Raw genomic sequence first — 19,240 nt, 5'->3', positions numbered from 1 at the left:
CATGTGTTATATTAATAGGATTTTTTGCATCTGCTTTTATGAAAAGTATTGGTCAGTAGTTTTCTATGCTTGTGATTCTTTTTTTTTTAAATTTTTTATTATGTTAGTCACCATACAGTACGTCATTAGTTTTGAATGTAATGTTCCATGATTCATTGTTTGCATATAACACCCAGTGCTCCATGCAATATGTGCCCTCCCTAATACCCATTACCGTATGCTTGTGATTCTTTGGTTGTGTATCAGGGTAATACTGGCCTCATACCCTCCTCTTCTACTTATTAAAAAAGTCTGTGAAGAATTGCTATTAACTCTTGTTTAAATATTTAATAAAATTCACCAATGAGGCCTTTCTGGGCCTGGGCTTTTGTATGGGGAAAATTAGAAAACTACTAATTCATTTTCTTTACTTGTTAAAGGTGTGTTCATATTTTCTGTTTCTTATTGAGTAAGTTTCAGTACTTGCAAAGTTCTAGGAATTTGCTCATTTCATCCGATTTATTTTGTTGGCATATAGCTGTTCATAGTAGTCTTTTATAATCTGATTTGTTAGATCAGTAGTAATATTGCCTCTTTCATTCTTGATTGTAGTAATTTGAGTCTTCTCTTTTTTTCTTGGTCAATCTAGATAAAGGTATGCTAATTTTGTTGATATTTTATATCAAGTTTTTTGTTTTCTTATTGTTTTGAGAGTACCTTGTATATTTTTGAAACACATCTGTTTCATATATTTGTTTTACATTTCTCCCAATCTGTGGCTTCTGCTTTTCTTAACAGTGTCTTTTTTTTAAGTAGGCTCCACACCTAGTGTGGGGCTCGAACTCATGCCCCTGAAATCAAGAGTCGCATGCTCTACAAACTGAGCCAACCATGCGTCCCTTAATAGTGTCTTTTGAAGAGAGGAAGAGCTTTAAATTTTGATGAAGTCAAATTTATTGATTCTTTTTTCTTTGGCTTATGTTTTTTTGTGTTCTGTCAGAGAAATCTTTGCCTAATCAAAGAGCACTAAAATTTTCTACTTCGTTTTCATCTAGAAGTTTTATATATTTTAGGTTTTACACTTAGGTCTCTAAGTTTGAGGTTCACTTTTTTTAAAAATTTATTTTTTAAGACTTTATGTGTGTGTGAGAGAGAGAGAGAAAGGAAGGGAGATCACGAGTGAGGGGGAAGGGGCAGGGGGAGAGGAAGAAGCAGACTCCCACTGATCAGGGAGCCTGATGTGGGGCTCGATGCAGGCGACTATCCCATGGCCCCAGGATCATAACCTGAGCCAAAGAGAGACACTTAACCAACTGAGCTGCCCAGGTGCCCCTTAAAGTTTATTTTAAGTAATCTCTACATCCAGTGTGGGGCTGGAACTCACAACCTCAAGATCAAGAGTCTCATGCTCCATCAACTGAGCCAGCCATTGCTCTGAGGTTCACTTTTTTTTTTTTAAGATTTTATTTATATGAGAGAGAGAGAGAATGAGCAATAGGGAGGGGCAGAGGGAGAGAGAGAGAGAGAGAGAAGCAGGCTCCCCGCTGATCAGGAAACCTGATGCTGGACTCGATCCCGGATCCCAGACCCGGAGATCCTGACCTGAGCCGAAGGCAGATGCTTAACCGACCGACCCACCCAGGCTCCCCTGAGGTTTACTTTTTGATATGTGTGTCCATCATTTGTTAAAAAATTATTTTCCCCATTGATTTGCCTTTTGCACCTCCATAAAAATTGCCTGTATTGGCATGGGTTTCTTTCTCGACTCTTTGTTCTGTTCCATTGATCTGTGTCCATCCTTTCAGTATGCCACATTGTCTTTAGTCTTTAATAGCAAACCTTGAAATCAGGTACAGTAGGGGTTTTTTTACTTTGTTCTTCTGTTTCAGCATTGTTTGGCTACTCCAGTTCCTGTATGTCTCCATATACATTCTAGAATCAGCTTTTGTGTGGATTCTCTTTGGAATTTCTACATAATCTTGCTAACTGAGAATAATTTATTTTTTTCTTTCAGCTCAGTATGTCTTTATTTTCTTGCTTAATGCACTGGTGAGGACCCCCAGATGACCAAAGGACCAATTGGCTTTTTATTCACTAACCTTGTAATTTTATGAATCCTCCCTTCCATAAAAATAAACCCCTTAGACAGTAAACCTCTGAATGGATTTCAGGGGTCTGTGAGTCTTTGAAAAACATAAAAAACATTTTATAGTAATATATATATCTGTCTTCCTTGGAGGAAGTGTGTTCATAGCTTATATCAGACTGTCAAAGGGATTTATGTCATCAAAAGGGTTGAGGAACTAAATTTTAAATAAAAGCCTAGGTATATATAAATAATTTTCACGACATCGTTTTTCACACATATAGCATTTGAAGTTACTAAGCACCGTAATTTATTTATTTATTTATTTGTTTATTTTTCCCTTGAACTCTCCCCACTCCATAGGAAATGATAAATGCTTCTTGGCAGTTTTGACCCCTATCACTTTTTGTTAAAAACCAATAAATTTAAATGTTGGTCAGGGATTGGTGGTAAGACATGCAGAAGAAATATAGATGAAGTATAGATAAAGCCAAACCCCTTTCTCAAAGCCCGCACAGGAATATGTATACCAATGAGGGCGGGCAAAAGGGAAACAGTCAGTGGTTATGCATACATCTAAGCTTATTAAGGCACTCATAAGGAACTGAATAAATCTTATTAAGAAGTCTCATTTATAGAAATACAAAATGATTAAACATTTGGTACACTTTTCATCTCCTTAGGTTTTGTTTTTTTTTAAGTTTTTATTTATTTATCTCTGAGAGAGGGATTGAGGGCACATAAGTGGAAGGGAGGGGCAGAGGCAGAGGGAGAAGCAGACTCGCCACTGGGCAGGGAGCCTGATGTGGGCCTCCATCACAGGACCCTGAGATCATGACCTGAGCTGAAGGTAGGAACTTAACTGACTGAGCCACCCAGGCGCCCCTCTCCTTAAGTTTTTCTTAAATTAGTCTATTTAATCAAAAAGTTAATTAGGTTTGAACAAAACCAAAACAGTAAATGGGGCTATTTCTAAGACCTTCTTCAAATAACTGTAAGATGTTAAAGAATTGTCAGTAGTTTCACATGAAAACCTAGGACTGAAATTAGTGAGTATATTTACAAAAATTCCCAAAAGGTGTATAGCTCCATATTAGACTCCCTATTAGATCACAGTCTCCCTTCTGTTGAAGGAAAACCTCTATGATGAGTAAATTTTAGTGTTAAGATAGTTAGCAATCATTTGATAATTTAGTGAATCCCAGTAATGAAAAGAATACTTTTTTTTTTTTAAGATTTTATTTATTCGTCAGAGAGAGAGAGCACAAGCAGCTGCAGGTAGAGGGAGAAGCAGGCTCCCTGCTGAGCAAGGAGTCCAATGTGGGACTGGATCCCAGGACCCTGGGATCACGGACCTGAGCTGAAGGCAGACTCTCAACGGACTGAGCCAGCCAGGCTTCTGGATACTGTCTTTTCAAAACAGCCAATTGTATTATTAAAAATAGTAACAAACACATATATGGTGCCTAGTATGTGTCAAACACCATTCAATCCTTACAATAGCCCTATGAATTATCCTCATTTTATATGATTTGACCCCAGGTAATACTGGATAGCACCTTTGTAATATTATCTTAGTCTAAGTAATCTTCTCTGCCTCCATACCCATTCTTCAAACCCCTGCATCCTACATCATTTTCTGATATTCGTCCTTTTCTGCTATTCTGTCCTTTAATGATATTCATAGTAGGAAAAGAGTTTTCTCTTTTATTCTCTGATTATGTTAAGATTTCCAGTAGGGCACCTGCCACAATCTACCTGATGTGTCTAAAGGGTCCATTTGTGTGTATATCTTCCTTGTATAGTAGGTTACGATCGTCTGGAGGTCAAGAACTTACCTTGGGGGGGCACCTGGGTGGCTCAGACGGTTAAGCGTCTGCCTTCGGCTCAGTCATGATCCCAGGGTCCTGGGACCAAGCCCCACATTGGGCTCCCTACACGGCGGGGAGCCTGCTTCTCCCTCGCCTGTGCCCCCCCCTTCTCTCTGACAATAAATAAATCTTTTTAAAAAAAGAACTTAACTTGGGAGGCATTCCCCACGTTATTTTGTGGAGTCTTGCACATATATAATAATCTATGGTTATTAAAATGAATCTACTAAATGTTATGGTTGCATACAGTTTATCCAAGAATTTACTTTACAGGTAAACTTGCTCATGTGCAAAGTTCCACCTACGTTAAGCAGCATAACTTAATGGGTTAGAGCTTGCTAAATAGAATCCTGACTCTTGATACTTCCTAGCTGTGATCTTCGCTAAGTCAATTAATTCTGTGCCCTGGTTCCATCACCTGTAACGGAAATAATTGTAATACCTACCTCCGATGGTATCATGTGGATTGAGAAAGTTCATTTTTGAAATATGTTTAAAAGAGTGCTTGGCATATAGTAATATACATGTTATTCTTTCTTACCATTCTTGGCAACATTGTAATAGTAAAAAGCTGGAAACCACCTAAATGTCCATCAGTAAGAGGCTGATTAAATCAATCACAGCACCTCCTAAATGGACTTCTGTTCAAATGTTAAAAACATAGGGATCCAGGGGCACCTGGCTGGCTCAGTTGGAAGAGCGTGGGACTCTTAATCTCAGGGTCGTGAGTCTGAGCCCTACACTGGGTGTAGAGATTACTTAAATAAATAAAACTTAAAAAAAAAATTAGAGACCAAAAGAAGATGTAGGAATGACTAATAGGCATATGAAAAGAAGCCCAGGGTACATGGGTGGTTCAGTCAGTTAAGCTTCTAACTTTTCAGATTTTGCCTCAGGTCATGATCTCAGGGTTGTGAGATCCAGCTCAGCATTGGGCTTTGCTGGGCACGGAGCCTGCTTGGGATTCTCTCTCCCCCTCTCCCTCTGCCCTTGCACCCCCCCCCATACCCCAAAATGAACCAAAATGAAGACTACTGAAGACCAAAATGAAATATGACTATTTCACCCACAGGATGGCTATTAGATAAACAGTAGCCAGTGTTGGCAAGGATGTGGAGAAATTAGATCCCTATTACATAGATGGTGGGAATGTAAAGTAACGCAACCACTTTGCAAAAAGAGTTTGGTATTTCCTCAAAAAGTTAAACTCAGTGCAAAATGACCCAGCAATTTCCCTGTATACCCAAGAGAATTGAAAACCTACATTCACAGAAAAACCTGTACACAAATGTTCATGGCATAATTCATAATACCCAGAATGGATACAACCCAATTGTGCAACTGATGGAATGCATAAACAAAACACGGTACCTACAGCGGAATATTATTTGATTTTAAAAAGGAGTGAGGTGCTGGTACCGGCTACAACATGGATAACCTTTAAAATAAGAGAAGCCGGACAAAAAAGACCATATATTATATGATTCCATTTATATGAAATGCCCAGAATATGCAAATCCATATGGACAAAGTAAATGAGTGATTCCAAGGAGCTGGGAGAAGGGAAAAATGAGAAGTGACTGCTAATAGTACAGGACTTCTTTTGGGTGGGGTGATACAAATGTTACGTGTGGAATTAGTGACAGTTGATGTGTGATGGTTGCACATTCTTGTATAAGAAAAGCCAGTCAATTGTGCACTTTTAAATGGTGAATTTTATCTTTTTTTATAATAATTTTTTATTATGTTATGTTAGTCACCATACAGTATATCCTTAGTTTTTGATGTAGTGTTCCATGATTCATTATTTGCGTGTAACACCCAGTGTAAATGGTGAATTTTATCTTAATTTGAAAGAATAGGGAGGTCTGTATGTTCTGAGATGATACACTCTCCAAAATATATTAAATGAAAAAAAAAAATACAGAATAGCATACATGGCATGCTACCACATGCTTAAAGAAACTAACGTACACACACACTTCGAAGGCATAAAATCTCTTGAAAAGAGAAAGAGGAAGCCAGTAACATTACTTCTTAAAGGGAGGGATCTGGGTGGCTGAAGAATGGGGGCAGCCTGGAAGGGAAACCTACCTTTCCAGGATACTACTCTTTTGTACCTTTTGATTTTTATACAGAGTATAAGTATTACCACTTAGTCATGTGTTTTTTTTAATTTAAGGAAAGAAATAAAAATGAAAAACTCTGATGTTTTATCCTTAGTCTTAAGTTTTATTTTCAGGGATCATCTTCATTTTCTTTTGTAATCAGCTTAGAAGATAGCCACCCATTTGGTCAGATTTATTCTTTAGCAGTTGAAGCATTTAAGATGACAATTTTTACTCTAAATCCTTAATGATTTTATATACACTGTACTTGAGAATGTTTTGCTTTCTCATGGAGAAAAAAAGCCCAAACATAAACGTTTAGCCTATCCATCTACTAGTCCTGCAGCACAATCTTAATAAAAAAAGTTTTACTGATAACTGGACAATTTATCATTATGGCAGGAATATAACGAGTGGTTGTAAAGTGGCCAGTCTTGTAAGTCAGGAGCTATGATCCTTGATCCACTGCTCAATCCACTTCAGTATCTGATTGATATTATCCTCTAGATCTTCTGGTTTATTGCTGGGCAGTTGATGTACTATTTCTTCCTTGTAGGATGCTAATGCTTCTTCATAAAGAACTTGAAAAATTTCACACTGAATATTGTCTTTTAGTTTCTTTTCATTATAACCCCTGGAAGGCAATGAAAAGATAAGAAAACAAAAAGCAAACTGAATGACAGTAACTGGAATTTTAGAAACATACTAGAAACTGGACACTTTTAAATACGTGAAAAATCACGCAAAAATACTTCTTGTAGTCTGTTTACCTCGAGAAAATAATCCTGGCACCTGTAAATATGAGAGACTTTTTTGACAAGAGGGTTAAACTAAGGTCCAGTGTTTAGGTTTATCTTAACTCCCCACAATTTGTCACCCGCTCAATTAGCAAACATAGCTACCTACCTCAAGCCAGATATTGAGCTATGAGATAAATAAGTCTATAGCTGTGGTCCTAGATTTCAAAAGAATTAGAGGAACTAAGATATAGATAAAATAACTAGGTGGCATATAAAAATGAAATACTCATGGGGGGTGCCTGCCTGGCTCAGTCGGGGGAGTACGTGACTCTTGATCTTGGGGTTGTAAATTCGAGCCCCACATTGGATGCAGCAATTACTTAAAAGCAAGATCTTTAAAAAAAAAAATGGAATACTTACGATAGGAATACTATATAGTAATTGGGTACTTGATCATACAGATCTATCTATGCTTTCCCAATTCCAAAGACATTTAAACAAATTAACATAATCTTTAGGCAGATATGTAAATTAGCCAACTAATTAGCTAATGAAAAAGATAAAGAAAATATTCAAATTCAAATTAGTTCAACCTTGTAACAAGATTAAATTGAACTACTTAAAGGTGATTAGCTTTATTAAAACATAACCAACAAAATGGGAGAAAATTTTTGCACAGCATGTATCGGATAAGAGATATCCATCTGAAATACACAACTCCTATAACTTAATTAAAAAGAAAGAACCCAATAAAAAATTGGGCAAAGGATCTGAAGAGCTCTTTCTCCCAAGAAGACATACAAATGGACAGTAAGCACATGAAAAAATACTAAACGTCATTAGTGATCAAGGAAATGCAAATCAAAATGAGATACTACTTCATATCCACTGGGATGGCTACGATCAAAAAGACAGATAAACCATTGTCTGCAAGGATGTGGAAATACTAGAGCCTTCGTACTTTGCTCTTGGGAAAGTAAATTGGTGCAACCACTTTTGGAAAACAGTCCAAGTTCCTCAAAAGGCTAAACATGTGTTACCATATCACCCAGCAGTCCCATTCTTAAATTCCATATCCGAGATAAATGAACACATCATGTCCACACAAAACCACAGGCACGGATGTTCACAGCAGTATTATTTACAATTGTCCAAAATGGAAACAACCCAAACATCTATAATCTGATAAATGGATAAATATGGTATATCCACAACACAGACGAACCCTGAAACGTTATGCTAAATAAAAGGAGCCGCAAAAGACCCTATACTGTAAGATTTCATTTATATAAAACATCCAGAATAGCCAGATCCACAGAGACAGAAGGTAAATTACCAGTTGCTGGGGACTGGGGGACTGGGGGTGTATGGGGAGTGCTGCTAATGGGTATGGGTTTTTTGGGAGGAGGGGGACAATAAGCATTTTCTAAAATTGCTTTTAGTAATGGATGCGTAATTCTGTGAATATACTAAAAACCATTGAATTGTATACTTTAAATGGATGAACTATATGTATATGAACTTATCTCAATAAAGCTGTTTTTTAAAACAAAAAAAAGACTAGCTGTCTCATAGTTTTTCAGACCTTAGTCAGTCTTTGGCTATTTACATAAAACAGTAATTTTTTTTAAGATTTTATTTTTAAGTAATCTCTACACCCAAACTGGGTGCTTGAACTTACAACCCCAAGATCAAGAATCACATGCTCTACTGACTGAGCCAGCCAGGGGCCCCAAAACAGTAATTTTTAATAAAAAATTTAAATTGCCTTGTTTGAGAAAAGGAATGTGTACCATATGGTCTCTCTTACTTCTCATTTAAAATACTTTTAATGGCTTTTCACTGCCAAAAGAAAGATAATTAAAGTTTTAGGTCCAGCTCCAACTTTCCCTGTATGTTTGCTACTATACTCGTTGGTGCAAGGATTTTGCAAGTATCCCATGCAGTGATGGTTAGGCAGCTGACTACTGACAGACCTTCAAATTCTAAACCTGAACTTAGGGACAAACTTTTGGAGCTTTCCTTCTGAGATTGCCTTGTATATCCCTCTAGAACTTCCATCTTTCCCAACTTGAACCAAAAGACAGTGGAAAAATGTTTCCCATAAAAATTTCTCTTTTTTGATCATTCTGGATTAAGTCTGATACTCTCTTGGAGGGACCAACTCAGATATATTTTAAATGTGGTGAAATGTTGATTTATCATGTCCGTTTTTCATAAACTCTCCCATTCATGTTGTGGGGATAATGTGAGAGGGTATGTTCATTCAGTAGTCAGAGGATGTTACTGGCTTGACTGTTTCCCGGCAGGGTTTTACATTAAGGAAAGAGCATGACTAAACAGGGTTGCTGTATAGTATATTTTACTGGATCAAACTCTAAGTTGCAGTATTCATTTACTCAGTTATAAACTACTGTGTTTTACACATGCGTCTTTTTCTCTTGGATTCAGAACGTTGGTACCATACAGACTTGGTGTATAACGAGAGACCAAGATCACATTTTCAAACAGAATCCTTATCATGGTAGTACTGGCCAATTTCAAGAATCTGAATAAAGGTTTATATCATACCTTAAGAACTCAGTGTTTTTCCTTTCTTACCTTGTTTCAAGTCTTTTGTACAATACACTGTTATCTGCTTGCAGCACAAAAACTATATGAAACCAGCGTTCAGGGAAGAAATCACAACCATGGTAATCAACAATAACTCCGCCTTCGCTCATTTGGTTTTCTAATTCATCAACTACCTGTGAGAAAGGGAAAAAAAGAATGCTCCTTAAAAAAAAAAAACGAGGTCAACTTTCCTACTAAATTTTAAGAAGTATACTTTATAAGGGCACATGGGTGTCTCGGTTAAGTGTCCAATTTTTGATTTTGGCTCAGGTCGTGATCTCAGGGTTGTGAGATCAAGCCCCATTGTCAGGATCCATGCTGGACATGGATTCTCTCTCCCTCTCCCTCCGCTTGTGGTCTCTCTCTCTCTCTTTAAAAACAAAGTATACTTTATAAAAAAAAATTGTACTTACTCTGTCTTCATCTAAAATGGGGCAGTCATACTCTTCATCATAGCCATCATATAACTGCCCTAAAAGAGATTTACGTTGGCTTATTAAAGTAGTATTTTCTAGGTAACTTTCAGTAGTCTTCAATTAATTTTAGACTTTAGGAAAGGAAATATATCATCAATTACTCTTAGAGATCAAAGAGGGCACTAACAGTGAATATCACATGGACACCAAATGTAAAGAGCAATACCGATAAATTAGAATTTTATCTAGGGGGAAGCTTGGATAGCAATCTATCTGATACCAATTTTAGCGATCGAAATTGAAACCAGCTAAAAAGAATGAATAATTTCAGAATTTGTGGGGCTGTTAGAAAAGGGCTGTTACTTTATTTTTGTTGAGCTACTGCTTGGTGGGAAGAGGGGAAACACGGATACAAACACACACATTAACAGCAGATTAAGTATCACATTTATAAGGCGAAGGAGGTGGAACTTAGTAAAGGCAACAACAGATTCTCTTTTCTAAAAACGAGCCCTCGGTCACAGAGGTGACATCTTCATGGGCACTGGGGAAGAAGAGTCAGAACCCAAGTGTTCCTGAACAGTATTGTTACTTCTAGATTTCCAGTATCCCCCAAAACCCACAGGTTAAATAAACATCTTACTTCAGGAAGCAAAACAAGAACGATGGGCAGTAGAAGGCAGATTTAAACCTCACATTAGAATTTTCCAACAAATCAAAACTGGCTTTCAAAGGAATTCTTGCTTTAGAAGGTGAGACACGGGAGCACCTGGGTGACTTGGTCAGTTAAGCATCTGCCTTCAGCTCAGATCATGATCCCAGGGTCCTGGGATCCACCCCGCCTCAAGCTCCCTGAGCTCCCAGGCTCCCTGTTCGTTCCTCTCCTTCTGTCCCTCCCCTCCACCCCTACGCATGCTCATGCTCTCTCTCTCAAATAAATTAATTAAAGAAAAAAAAAGGTGAGACATAATACCACCCTCCCTTGAATCTCTAAGAGATATGTAATAAGGCAGGATTAGACCGTCCTTTTAGCCATCTCTAAGAGCATGCTATAGTCTTCGCACATCTTTCCCTTGGATATTTTGGCAGAGGTTAGGGACTCCTGGGTGGCTCAGTTGGTTAAGTGTCCGACTTTTGATCTCTGCTCAGGTCATGATCTCAGGGTTGTGAGCCCCAAGACGATGGGCTCCATGCTCAGCAGGGAGTCAGCTCGAGAGTCTCCTCTTTGCTCCTACCCCCTGCTCACACATGCATGCAGGCTTTCTCTAAAATAAATAAAATCTTAAATATTTTGGCAAAGATTGAAATTAGGTTAAAATGATCATGAGTTCTGGGGCGCCTGGGTGGCACAGCTGTTAAGCGTCTGCCTTCGGCTCAGGGCGTGATCCCGGTGTTATGGGATCGAGCCCCACATCAGGCTCTTCTGCTATGAGCCTGCTTCTTCCTCTCCCACTCCCCCTGCTTGTGTTCCCTCTCTCGCTGGCTGTCTCTATCTCTGTCAAATAAATAAATAAAATCTTAAAAAAAAAAATGAGCATGAGTTCTTAAGTAACAAAAGGTTAGTCGATGAGGGAGGCACAGAGCAGTTGCAACTCTGTCCTGTCTGGAGGTATATGGCCTGATGCTGGGCACAAGAGCCACCTCTCAAGCACCTTAGTGTGGCCTTTGCTTCTCTGGATTACTGCTCAACCAGCAGAAACTCTAGCTAAAAAAATTAAACTGTCTTGATAGTGGGAAAACTGGTTAACAATTTAGAAAATAATCTAAATCCTTTATACCACAAACTAGGTAGATTAAAGAGCTAATTTTTTAATTCTAAAGAAAACTAGTGGAAGATTTAATCTATAAAGGAATGATTCATTTGAGTTTGTGAAGGAATACAATGACTAAAACACATAAAATGTTAAATCTCAAAAAAAAAGTTAAATCTCTGTTCAATGAAAAATAATGTACCCAGAAAAATAACAGACTGGGAGAAATTCTTGTAGTAGGACAGAGGACTGAAATGTAGATTATATAATGACCTTCAAAATAAAGATAAAAATAAGTAGCTTAACAAATAAGAGTTCAGACAAGATGGAAAGATAGTAAACATACCATGAACAAATGGACTTTCCCAGCTATTAAAGAGATGCAAAGTAAAATGAGCCTTTTTATGCCTGATGCATTAATTATATACACATAGTACATTGAAAATTATCTAAAAAATAATTTTAAAAAGAAAATGTGCCAATTCACAGATTTCCTCTACCATTTACTTCTAACCTGAAAAAATTTGAAGTGAAAATGATTTAAAAAGTTTAACAATAGGGAAATACTTAAATCTCAGTTTCCTAATTTGATGAAATATAATTAAAGGAAATATTAAGGTAGTATTATGTAGTGTAGACTAGGTTGCACATGATAACTGCTTACAAAACACAAAGGGTAAAACATAAAAAGCAGAATTCAAAGTTGTCTGCAACAGGGCTGAAGATTTAGGAGAAAAACAAAACATGGAAATAGGATTTGGAGTACTTTTTCTGTGTGTTATTTTTACAATGCAACAAAATCTAATACCTACTGCTGATTCTGTACTGTGTTGGAATCTGAAGTAGATACATACTGATGTTCCTTCATATTTTAAACCCTTGACTCTTGAGACTAGTGAAATCATTAAAAATATATGCTGTCAAAAATAAAGACAACTACTGTAATATTAGAATTAAAGTATACTGCAATGCTGAAATGCAGGATTTCTTAAATCATGTTAATGTGGTTGAATAGTGTAATCCAAGCTTTCAAACGTTCATTTAAAAAAAAATTTATCAAATACCATGTACAGGTGTCTGTAGGAATAATAAGGATTTAATAGTGAGAAAAATGACCGGGAAGGCAAACATAGTCTTTCCCTCAAAGAGTTTACAATAAAATGAGAGAGGACGGACAAGTAACCTGGAAATTATACTAAGACTTTGTTATGATTCATGGTGTTATAAGAACAAAAGTATGGACACCGTTTATGTTAGGGACATAAACGTGGGATATTAGGGGAGGCTTCCTGGAGGAAGTGACTTTTAAGGGGAGATTTTTTTTTTTTTTTAAAGATTTTATTTATTTATTTGACAGAGACAGCCAGCGAGAGAGGGAACACAAGCAGGGGGAGTGGGAGAGGAAGAAGCAGGCTCATAACGGAGGAGCCTGATGTGGGACTCGATCCCAGAACGCTGGGATCACGCCCTGAGCTGAAGGCAGACGCTTAACCGCTGTGCCACCCAGGTGCCCCTAAGGGGAGATTTAAAGCAGTAACTGGAGGGAAAAAGGTAGGGAAGCCTATTTTCAACAGAGAAAAAAGATATTCAAAGACAGAATTAGGAGAGGAGGACTCAAGGGAGGGAAAGTCTCTTAGACTAGTTGGAAAATAGATGATAAAGGGTCAGGTAAATTGAGGCCAGATCAAAAAGTAAAGGTTGCAGAATCAGACTTTATCCCAAGGCAAAGTAAAATCATGAAAGCATTTTAATCATGAAATGACATGATTACAAATATTTAAAAATAATTTTGGTTTCTCTGTAGAGAATGAGTTGAAAGGAAGCAAATCTAGAAACAAGGACACCAGATCAAGGTTACTGCAGAATTTTAGATCACTATTATAACCTGTACCATAGGGAATGGAGAAATGGATTCTAAACTTCATTTCAAATTTCCCAAAAAAGGGAGAAACGTATGCTACTTTAGAAAGTTTCAGTTGTAAGTCAAATTTAGAGTTGTATACGTATAGGGTCCTAATCCAGAAGAGAAGAAAAGGCTTGAATAAACTACCAAACCCTTAGAAAATTAATTTTCTCAACAACGTTTTATGATTTAAAGATAGGTTAGTTGGAGAAGAAAAATTGATTGTGGGGCCAGTTTAATGCTAAGTTCTTACCTCAAAAGATCTTTCCAGCTGTTAACTACAAAATCATTACGTTTTCTTTAACTGCCATCCTAGAATTTATACACTCACATGAAAGCTGTTATTTAATAATATTGGGATGCTATCTATTTTGATGCTGTTGCCAATACTTAAAACATTTCAGATTTCTTACTTTATAAAAATTTTTAAAAGATTTTATTTTTTTGAGAGAGAGCAAGAGTGAGAGCCCATGAGCGGGGAGGGGAGAGGGGCAGGAGAGGGAGAAGCAGACTCTCCGCTGAGCAGGGAGCCCAATAAGGGGCTCAATCCCAGGACCCTCAGCTGGAACTGTGATCCTGGCTTCTCCCTCTGCCCCTCCTCTCCCCATGCACTCTCCCTCTTAAATAAATAAAATCTTTTAAAAAAGTATATGGTGGGAGGGAGAGAATCACAGGCAGACTGTGACAGCAGTGCTGGAGGGGCCAATGGAGAGGTTAGTTTCAAAGCCTTCCAGTGGAGGGAACAAACGGGATCAAGAGGTTAGAGCCAGGATTGCAAACTTTTTCTGTAAAAGGCCAGACAGTAAATACTTAAGGCTTTGTGGGCTAGTCTTAAGCTGGAGTGGTTCCTATAAAAAACAGCAGCAGCTTGCCAACTCCTAGGTTAGAAAAAGATCAAGATTTTAAGTGTTGAGGGCTCAGCTGTGCTTTACAAGTTTCCAATGGATCCTATGTTAATATAATACTTTGTCTAGACCTGTGGGAATCCTGGGGTTTATGAACAGAGGCTGAAGACTGATAAACTTGTGGCAGGAAAATTAAGGGTGCTGGTAAGTGTAAGTAAGTGATTGCATATGGGAAAGGATATCAAGTGAGGAAGAATCGGGAGACTGGAAATAAGAGTAAGAAAAGCATTCTTAGCCACACCATATTTAGGACTCCCAATAATTTTATTAAACTTAATTCCCCACCTAATTTTTCCTGCCTTGGTTCCAAATGGCCTAAGAATGATCTCTTACATTCAACAGGATTACTAGAATAGCAATAAACTCCATTTAGACATATTTATTTAAAACCAGGGTGGCTTTTTTTGTTGTTTCTTTATACCAGGGTTTCTCTATCTCAAATACTACTGACATTTTGAGCTTGGTAATTCTTTTATAGGAGTGGAGGGCTATTCTGTGATTTGTGGGATGTTCAATAGAATCCCTGGCCTCCACCCCACTCTTGACTATCAAGTCTCCAGAAATTCCCAAATGTCCCCTGAAGGGCAAAATCACACTTGAGAACCACTGCTTTATAGATGGTTACATGGTTTCCCTTAAAATATATCACTATTCAAGAAAAATTAGGACAGGTGTCTCAGTTTATCTTCTAGTTAAGATTTTCAGATATATTCAAATGGCATCTGGGAAAAAAAACCAATCTGGTACAGTATGAAAAACCTTATAAAGAACCTCATCTGGGGCCCCCGAGTGGCTCAGTCGGTTAAGCATCTGCCTTTGGCTCAGGTGACAAGCCCAGGGTCCTGCAATCTAGCCCCGCCCCATTCAGCTCCCTGCTCAGCAGGGGGCCTGCTTCTCCCAGTCCCTCTGCCCCTCCCCCAGCTTTGTGTGTGCACTCGCTCTCAAATGGATAATCTTTAAAAAAAATACAGAGGATGTTTGGGAGTATACACGGTGAGGTGTACATACGCTGGCTAAGATAATTGAGTACAAGTATGAAAGGAACCAAATGTCTAGTGTTACTGTTCCTCGCAGTACTCTCCATGATAGATTATATAGCAACTGCATTAAGTTTAGAAATGTTAAATTCATTGGGTAAGATAAAATGGAAGATTGAAATTGACAACTGTATGTGACTCTGAAATCACTCATCAGAGACTGTAAAGTTCAACAGGAAAAAGAAGAAAATCAGATTTTATATAGGTGTAAAATGGGAGACTGACAAGCCGTGTAAAACAGCAACAAATACCCAAGTTTTATTAACTATATTTAAATACCAGACCTGGATTAAAAATATGAGCATGATACTGACTTATAGTATCAAAAATATGACAAGGCTAAGATGTGCAAAATTGACCTGCAAAAAGGGATAATGGAAAAAAAAATTTTTTTTAAGTTTTATGTGGGGACATACTGGGAGACACACCAAGGGTCCTTAAACATAACCAAAGAGATAGAAAAATAGGACCCAGGAAGAAGCTGAGTAACTGAAGAAGAGAAATCCAAACAGTTGAAGTGGACTCTCCAAAAGAGACATGGTTATACTTGAACAATCTTAGAAAATGGGACCGTAAGAGTGACTTATACACCACAGATCATACTGTAATCTAAACATCTGAAGACACTAGAAGTACTACTCTAGTGTTTATGAACAGACCACAACTTCAAGTTGTCATCACTGCTATTCCTGTTGGTGAGAAAACTGCTTCTAAAAACATAACTGCCAAAGTACCAACGATCAAATCGATGAACAACAATTTTATTTTTTACACTTAAAGGCTGATGAATAACCATTACTAACCCTATGAAAGAAAACCCAACATCTCAATCGGAAAGGATAACCATATTTACTTATTAAATACCATTTAAGTTTTCTACAACACAACGTGAAAATACCCAGCATGCATGTTTAATCTCAGTACAATGGATTCAAGACCAAGTATACATGTTACAAGCATCAAGGCTAGGTTACAAATTATCATAGTCATCATCGTCATCATCATCGTCATCATCATCATCTTCTCGTTTTCTTTTCAACGCATTTGATGATTCATTGGCAGTATTTTGTGATGACACCATGTTAGTGGTAATAAGAATGTTTTTGGACCCAATTAATGATGGATTAATCAGAACATTCTGAACTGTGGATGTTGCAGGAATTGATGCTTTTACAGTTGGGGACTGTGAAGTGGGCATCTGTACTGTAAACCTTTGCCCTGTGAGAGACATTGGAGTCCCTACTTTAGTTGACACAGACATGGTTTGTGGGGTTGGTGTACCAAGTGTGGGAGTACTTGGTCTGCTAGTAACTGAACCAACACTTAACCGTGGAACTGTTATTCTTCCCGCAGAAGTAGATGCCTTTTTTTGTAAAGACTTAAGTCTATAGTTTGGAGCAGTCAAGCAGTATCTATCAGGTGGCAACCTGGGGCCTGAATATGGCTTGATTAATGGCAAAGGCGTTTGATTTCTTTGCCTTGCAATATCTAATAAAAAATCTCTTGGGGGAGGAGAGGTAAAAGACTGATCAGCACGACACTGGATGGCCAATCGCACATCATCTGCATCAACAGTAGCTTTCTTAGCATGGCTGGAATAAATTTTTGCATCATCTAGAATTGTGGTCACATATCGGAAGGCAAACTCCAACATCTGATTTATAACTCTTGGTTCATATTCTGTAATCCCCATATCCTTCAGGATTTGTGCCATCATCTGTGCATCTTTCGGCATGCTCTTGGGAGAAGCCATCTTGCCAGACTCCATGATATCCGATGATCAGACTTTAGATCATTTGAAAAAAATACGTACATTAGATCAAATCTGAAATAGTTACTTTAGTAGCAACTGTCAGGAACTTCAAAAGTTTTAAATACTGTTAAATTTTTGAAAATATATTTAGAACTCTTAAATGTTAAATCTTTTTAATTTTAGTGAGGCACACTTAAAAGTTCCCTTTAAATTTATTCAATTTCTATCCTGTACAAATCATTATAGAATATAAAAAAATGAAGACACAAATAAGGGAGTGATAAAAGACTGGGAGAGAACAAGGTAAAATAAAAACATCACTTTAGAATAACGTGCAGTTGTGAGCAGGCATGCAACTATCAAACGAAGCTAAGAAGAAACCATAGAACAATCATGTCCTACTGACTGAGATCAAAATAATCTGTCCTTCCAATGAGATCTATACTCACCATCTCCACAGATATGCTTAGTACCATCCAAACCTTTGTGTTGGCCCATCTCAAAAATATTCTCCCTAAGTCCCATCTCTTCATGGAAGCCTTCCCAATTATTACCATTCAGAAGAACTGGCCAACAAAGTGGGGCAGGATGGAGTAGACTGGTCAAAACAACCAAGACATCGTACTACACCCGTATTACTTTCTCTTTCTACGGGTTACCAACAGAGCATAAATTCCTTAATAGCACTCTGTCTCTCCTTTTTGTACCCTCTCACAAGTATAGTACTAACATTCCATTATCTATTTTTTTTTTTAAACCAACGCCAATGTATCCCTTACCTTCTCGAGCTAAATCACCCACATTAATGTATTTCAGTCCTGATCTTGATGCAAGTTCTTTGCCTAGCGTGGTTTTTCCAACCCCTGGTGTACCTGTAAGACAAGCCACAGATACTTGTTAAGACTTTAGCCACCTATCTACCCCTCTTAAAGTTTTTAACAACTGAAATATGTCCTAATTAGCAATTCTCTGTGAATTCATATACACTATAACCTGATCAAAACTACTCAAAGCCTGTTGCATAACAGAATCTCAGCAAGTGTATCTGATCCATCAGGAGTGGGGCTTGGGGGATTCTGATACCAATTCGCAGACTGCCTGCCACCATAAAAGATACTCCCAGAATAACACTAGCTATCTCAAATTGCCATCATTTATTTGCTTTAATTTTTAAAAAATTAAGAAATTATTTGTGGAAAAAATTTAACCAGTGTGAAAGACCGCTATCACCCCGGGAACTGTACTATACAATAAAAAAGCTTCTGATGCTAATTCAACAAACGTACACAGCAAGTTAATCACCCTAAGCCATAAATATTCGAACCCTTTTACCCAAATGTGATCGTCAGATACAAAGGAAAATGAAATACGGCTCAGGAAGGCCTAAGGACAAGACGTCCAGCATTAAAAGATTACTAAGGGTCAGATAGTGACTCACATTATCTGGCCAAAACTCCAAAGACTACCCTGCCAAATAAAACATCAACAGAATTTTACAAACAAAAACCAGACTCCAAAAGATTAGGCAGTTTGCCAGAAAGGGGATTTGAACCGGTGTCCCTCTCTCCACCTCACCGAGCAGCCTCGGGCCAACAGAATCAACATTCCCCGCCCCCCACCCCGCCTCCCGCAACGGTCGGAGGAACCGATCTCGAGGCCCCGACAACTGCCACTTCGCAGGGCCCTCCACTAGCCTCGAAACAGAACACCGAACGGCACCCCTTCGGGTGCCCGACGCCCCACGGCACTCGACGGCCTTGGCCTGCCCCGCCGCCCAGAGCCTCCCCGCCGCGCGCCTGACCGGTGAGCAGGATGTTCGGAAGCAACATGGTCCTCAGCGCGCTGGCTCCGCGTTTAGGCCCACGCGCTGCACGCACAACAGGGAGGAGCCGGAAGGGGCGAGCTGCGGCTAGCGCCAGTGGCCCCGGGGGCTTGGAGGCCTTGCACGGCGCTCGCGGCCCGTCTCCACCGGTAGTCACCGAGCACGGGTTACCTGACCTTCTATGGCACGCTTTCAGGCCGAGTCGAAAGCAGGGGCATAGGTCGGGTCGCGCTTCGGGTCAGGCAATGCGGTAGAT

At 38.5% G+C, this 19,240-nt stretch overlaps 3 protein-coding genes across 3 annotated transcripts in view; 1 reads left to right on the top strand and 2 right to left on the bottom strand.

Annotated features, from left to right (window-relative positions):
- Positions 1-6,142: 6,142 nt before the first annotated feature.
- On the bottom strand, positions 6,143-19,095 carry AK6 (adenylate kinase 6). The gene is made up of 5 exons (XM_045809806.2): positions 18,964-19,095; positions 17,942-18,034; positions 9,811-9,869; positions 9,386-9,531; positions 6,143-6,678 (listed from the first exon to the last, which is right to left on the bottom strand). The coding sequence occupies exons 1-5, from the start codon at positions 18,989-18,991 to the stop codon at positions 6,486-6,488; spliced, it is 519 nt and encodes a 172-aa protein (XP_045665762.1). The 5' UTR covers positions 18,992-19,095; the 3' UTR covers positions 6,143-6,485.
- On the bottom strand, positions 16,155-19,010 carry TAF9 (TATA-box binding protein associated factor 9). The gene is made up of 3 exons (XM_087862099.1): positions 18,964-19,010; positions 17,942-18,034; positions 16,155-17,194 (listed from the first exon to the last, which is right to left on the bottom strand). The coding sequence occupies exon 3, from the start codon at positions 17,175-17,177 to the stop codon at positions 16,380-16,382; it is 798 nt and encodes a 265-aa protein (XP_087718225.1). The 5' UTR covers positions 17,178-17,194; positions 17,942-18,034; positions 18,964-19,010; the 3' UTR covers positions 16,155-16,379.
- The window catches only part of RAD17 (RAD17 checkpoint clamp loader component), a 30,800-nt gene continuing 30,414 nt past the window's right edge, over positions 18,855-19,240 (top strand). Inside the window, exon 1 of the mRNA XM_087862098.1 lies at positions 18,855-18,965. The gene's annotated coding sequence lies outside the window, so the exon portion shown is untranslated. The remainder of the gene's footprint in view (positions 18,966-19,240) is intronic.

This window comes from Ursus americanus, chromosome 5, assembly GCF_024610735.1.
Source record: "Ursus americanus isolate L20-20 chromosome 5, mUrsAme1.1.p, whole genome shotgun sequence".
NCBI classification, from domain to species: Eukaryota; Metazoa; Chordata; class Mammalia; order Carnivora; family Ursidae; genus Ursus; species Ursus americanus.
The sequence above is the reverse complement of the archived record's forward strand: the minus strand, read 5'-3'. Positions and strand labels throughout refer to the sequence as shown.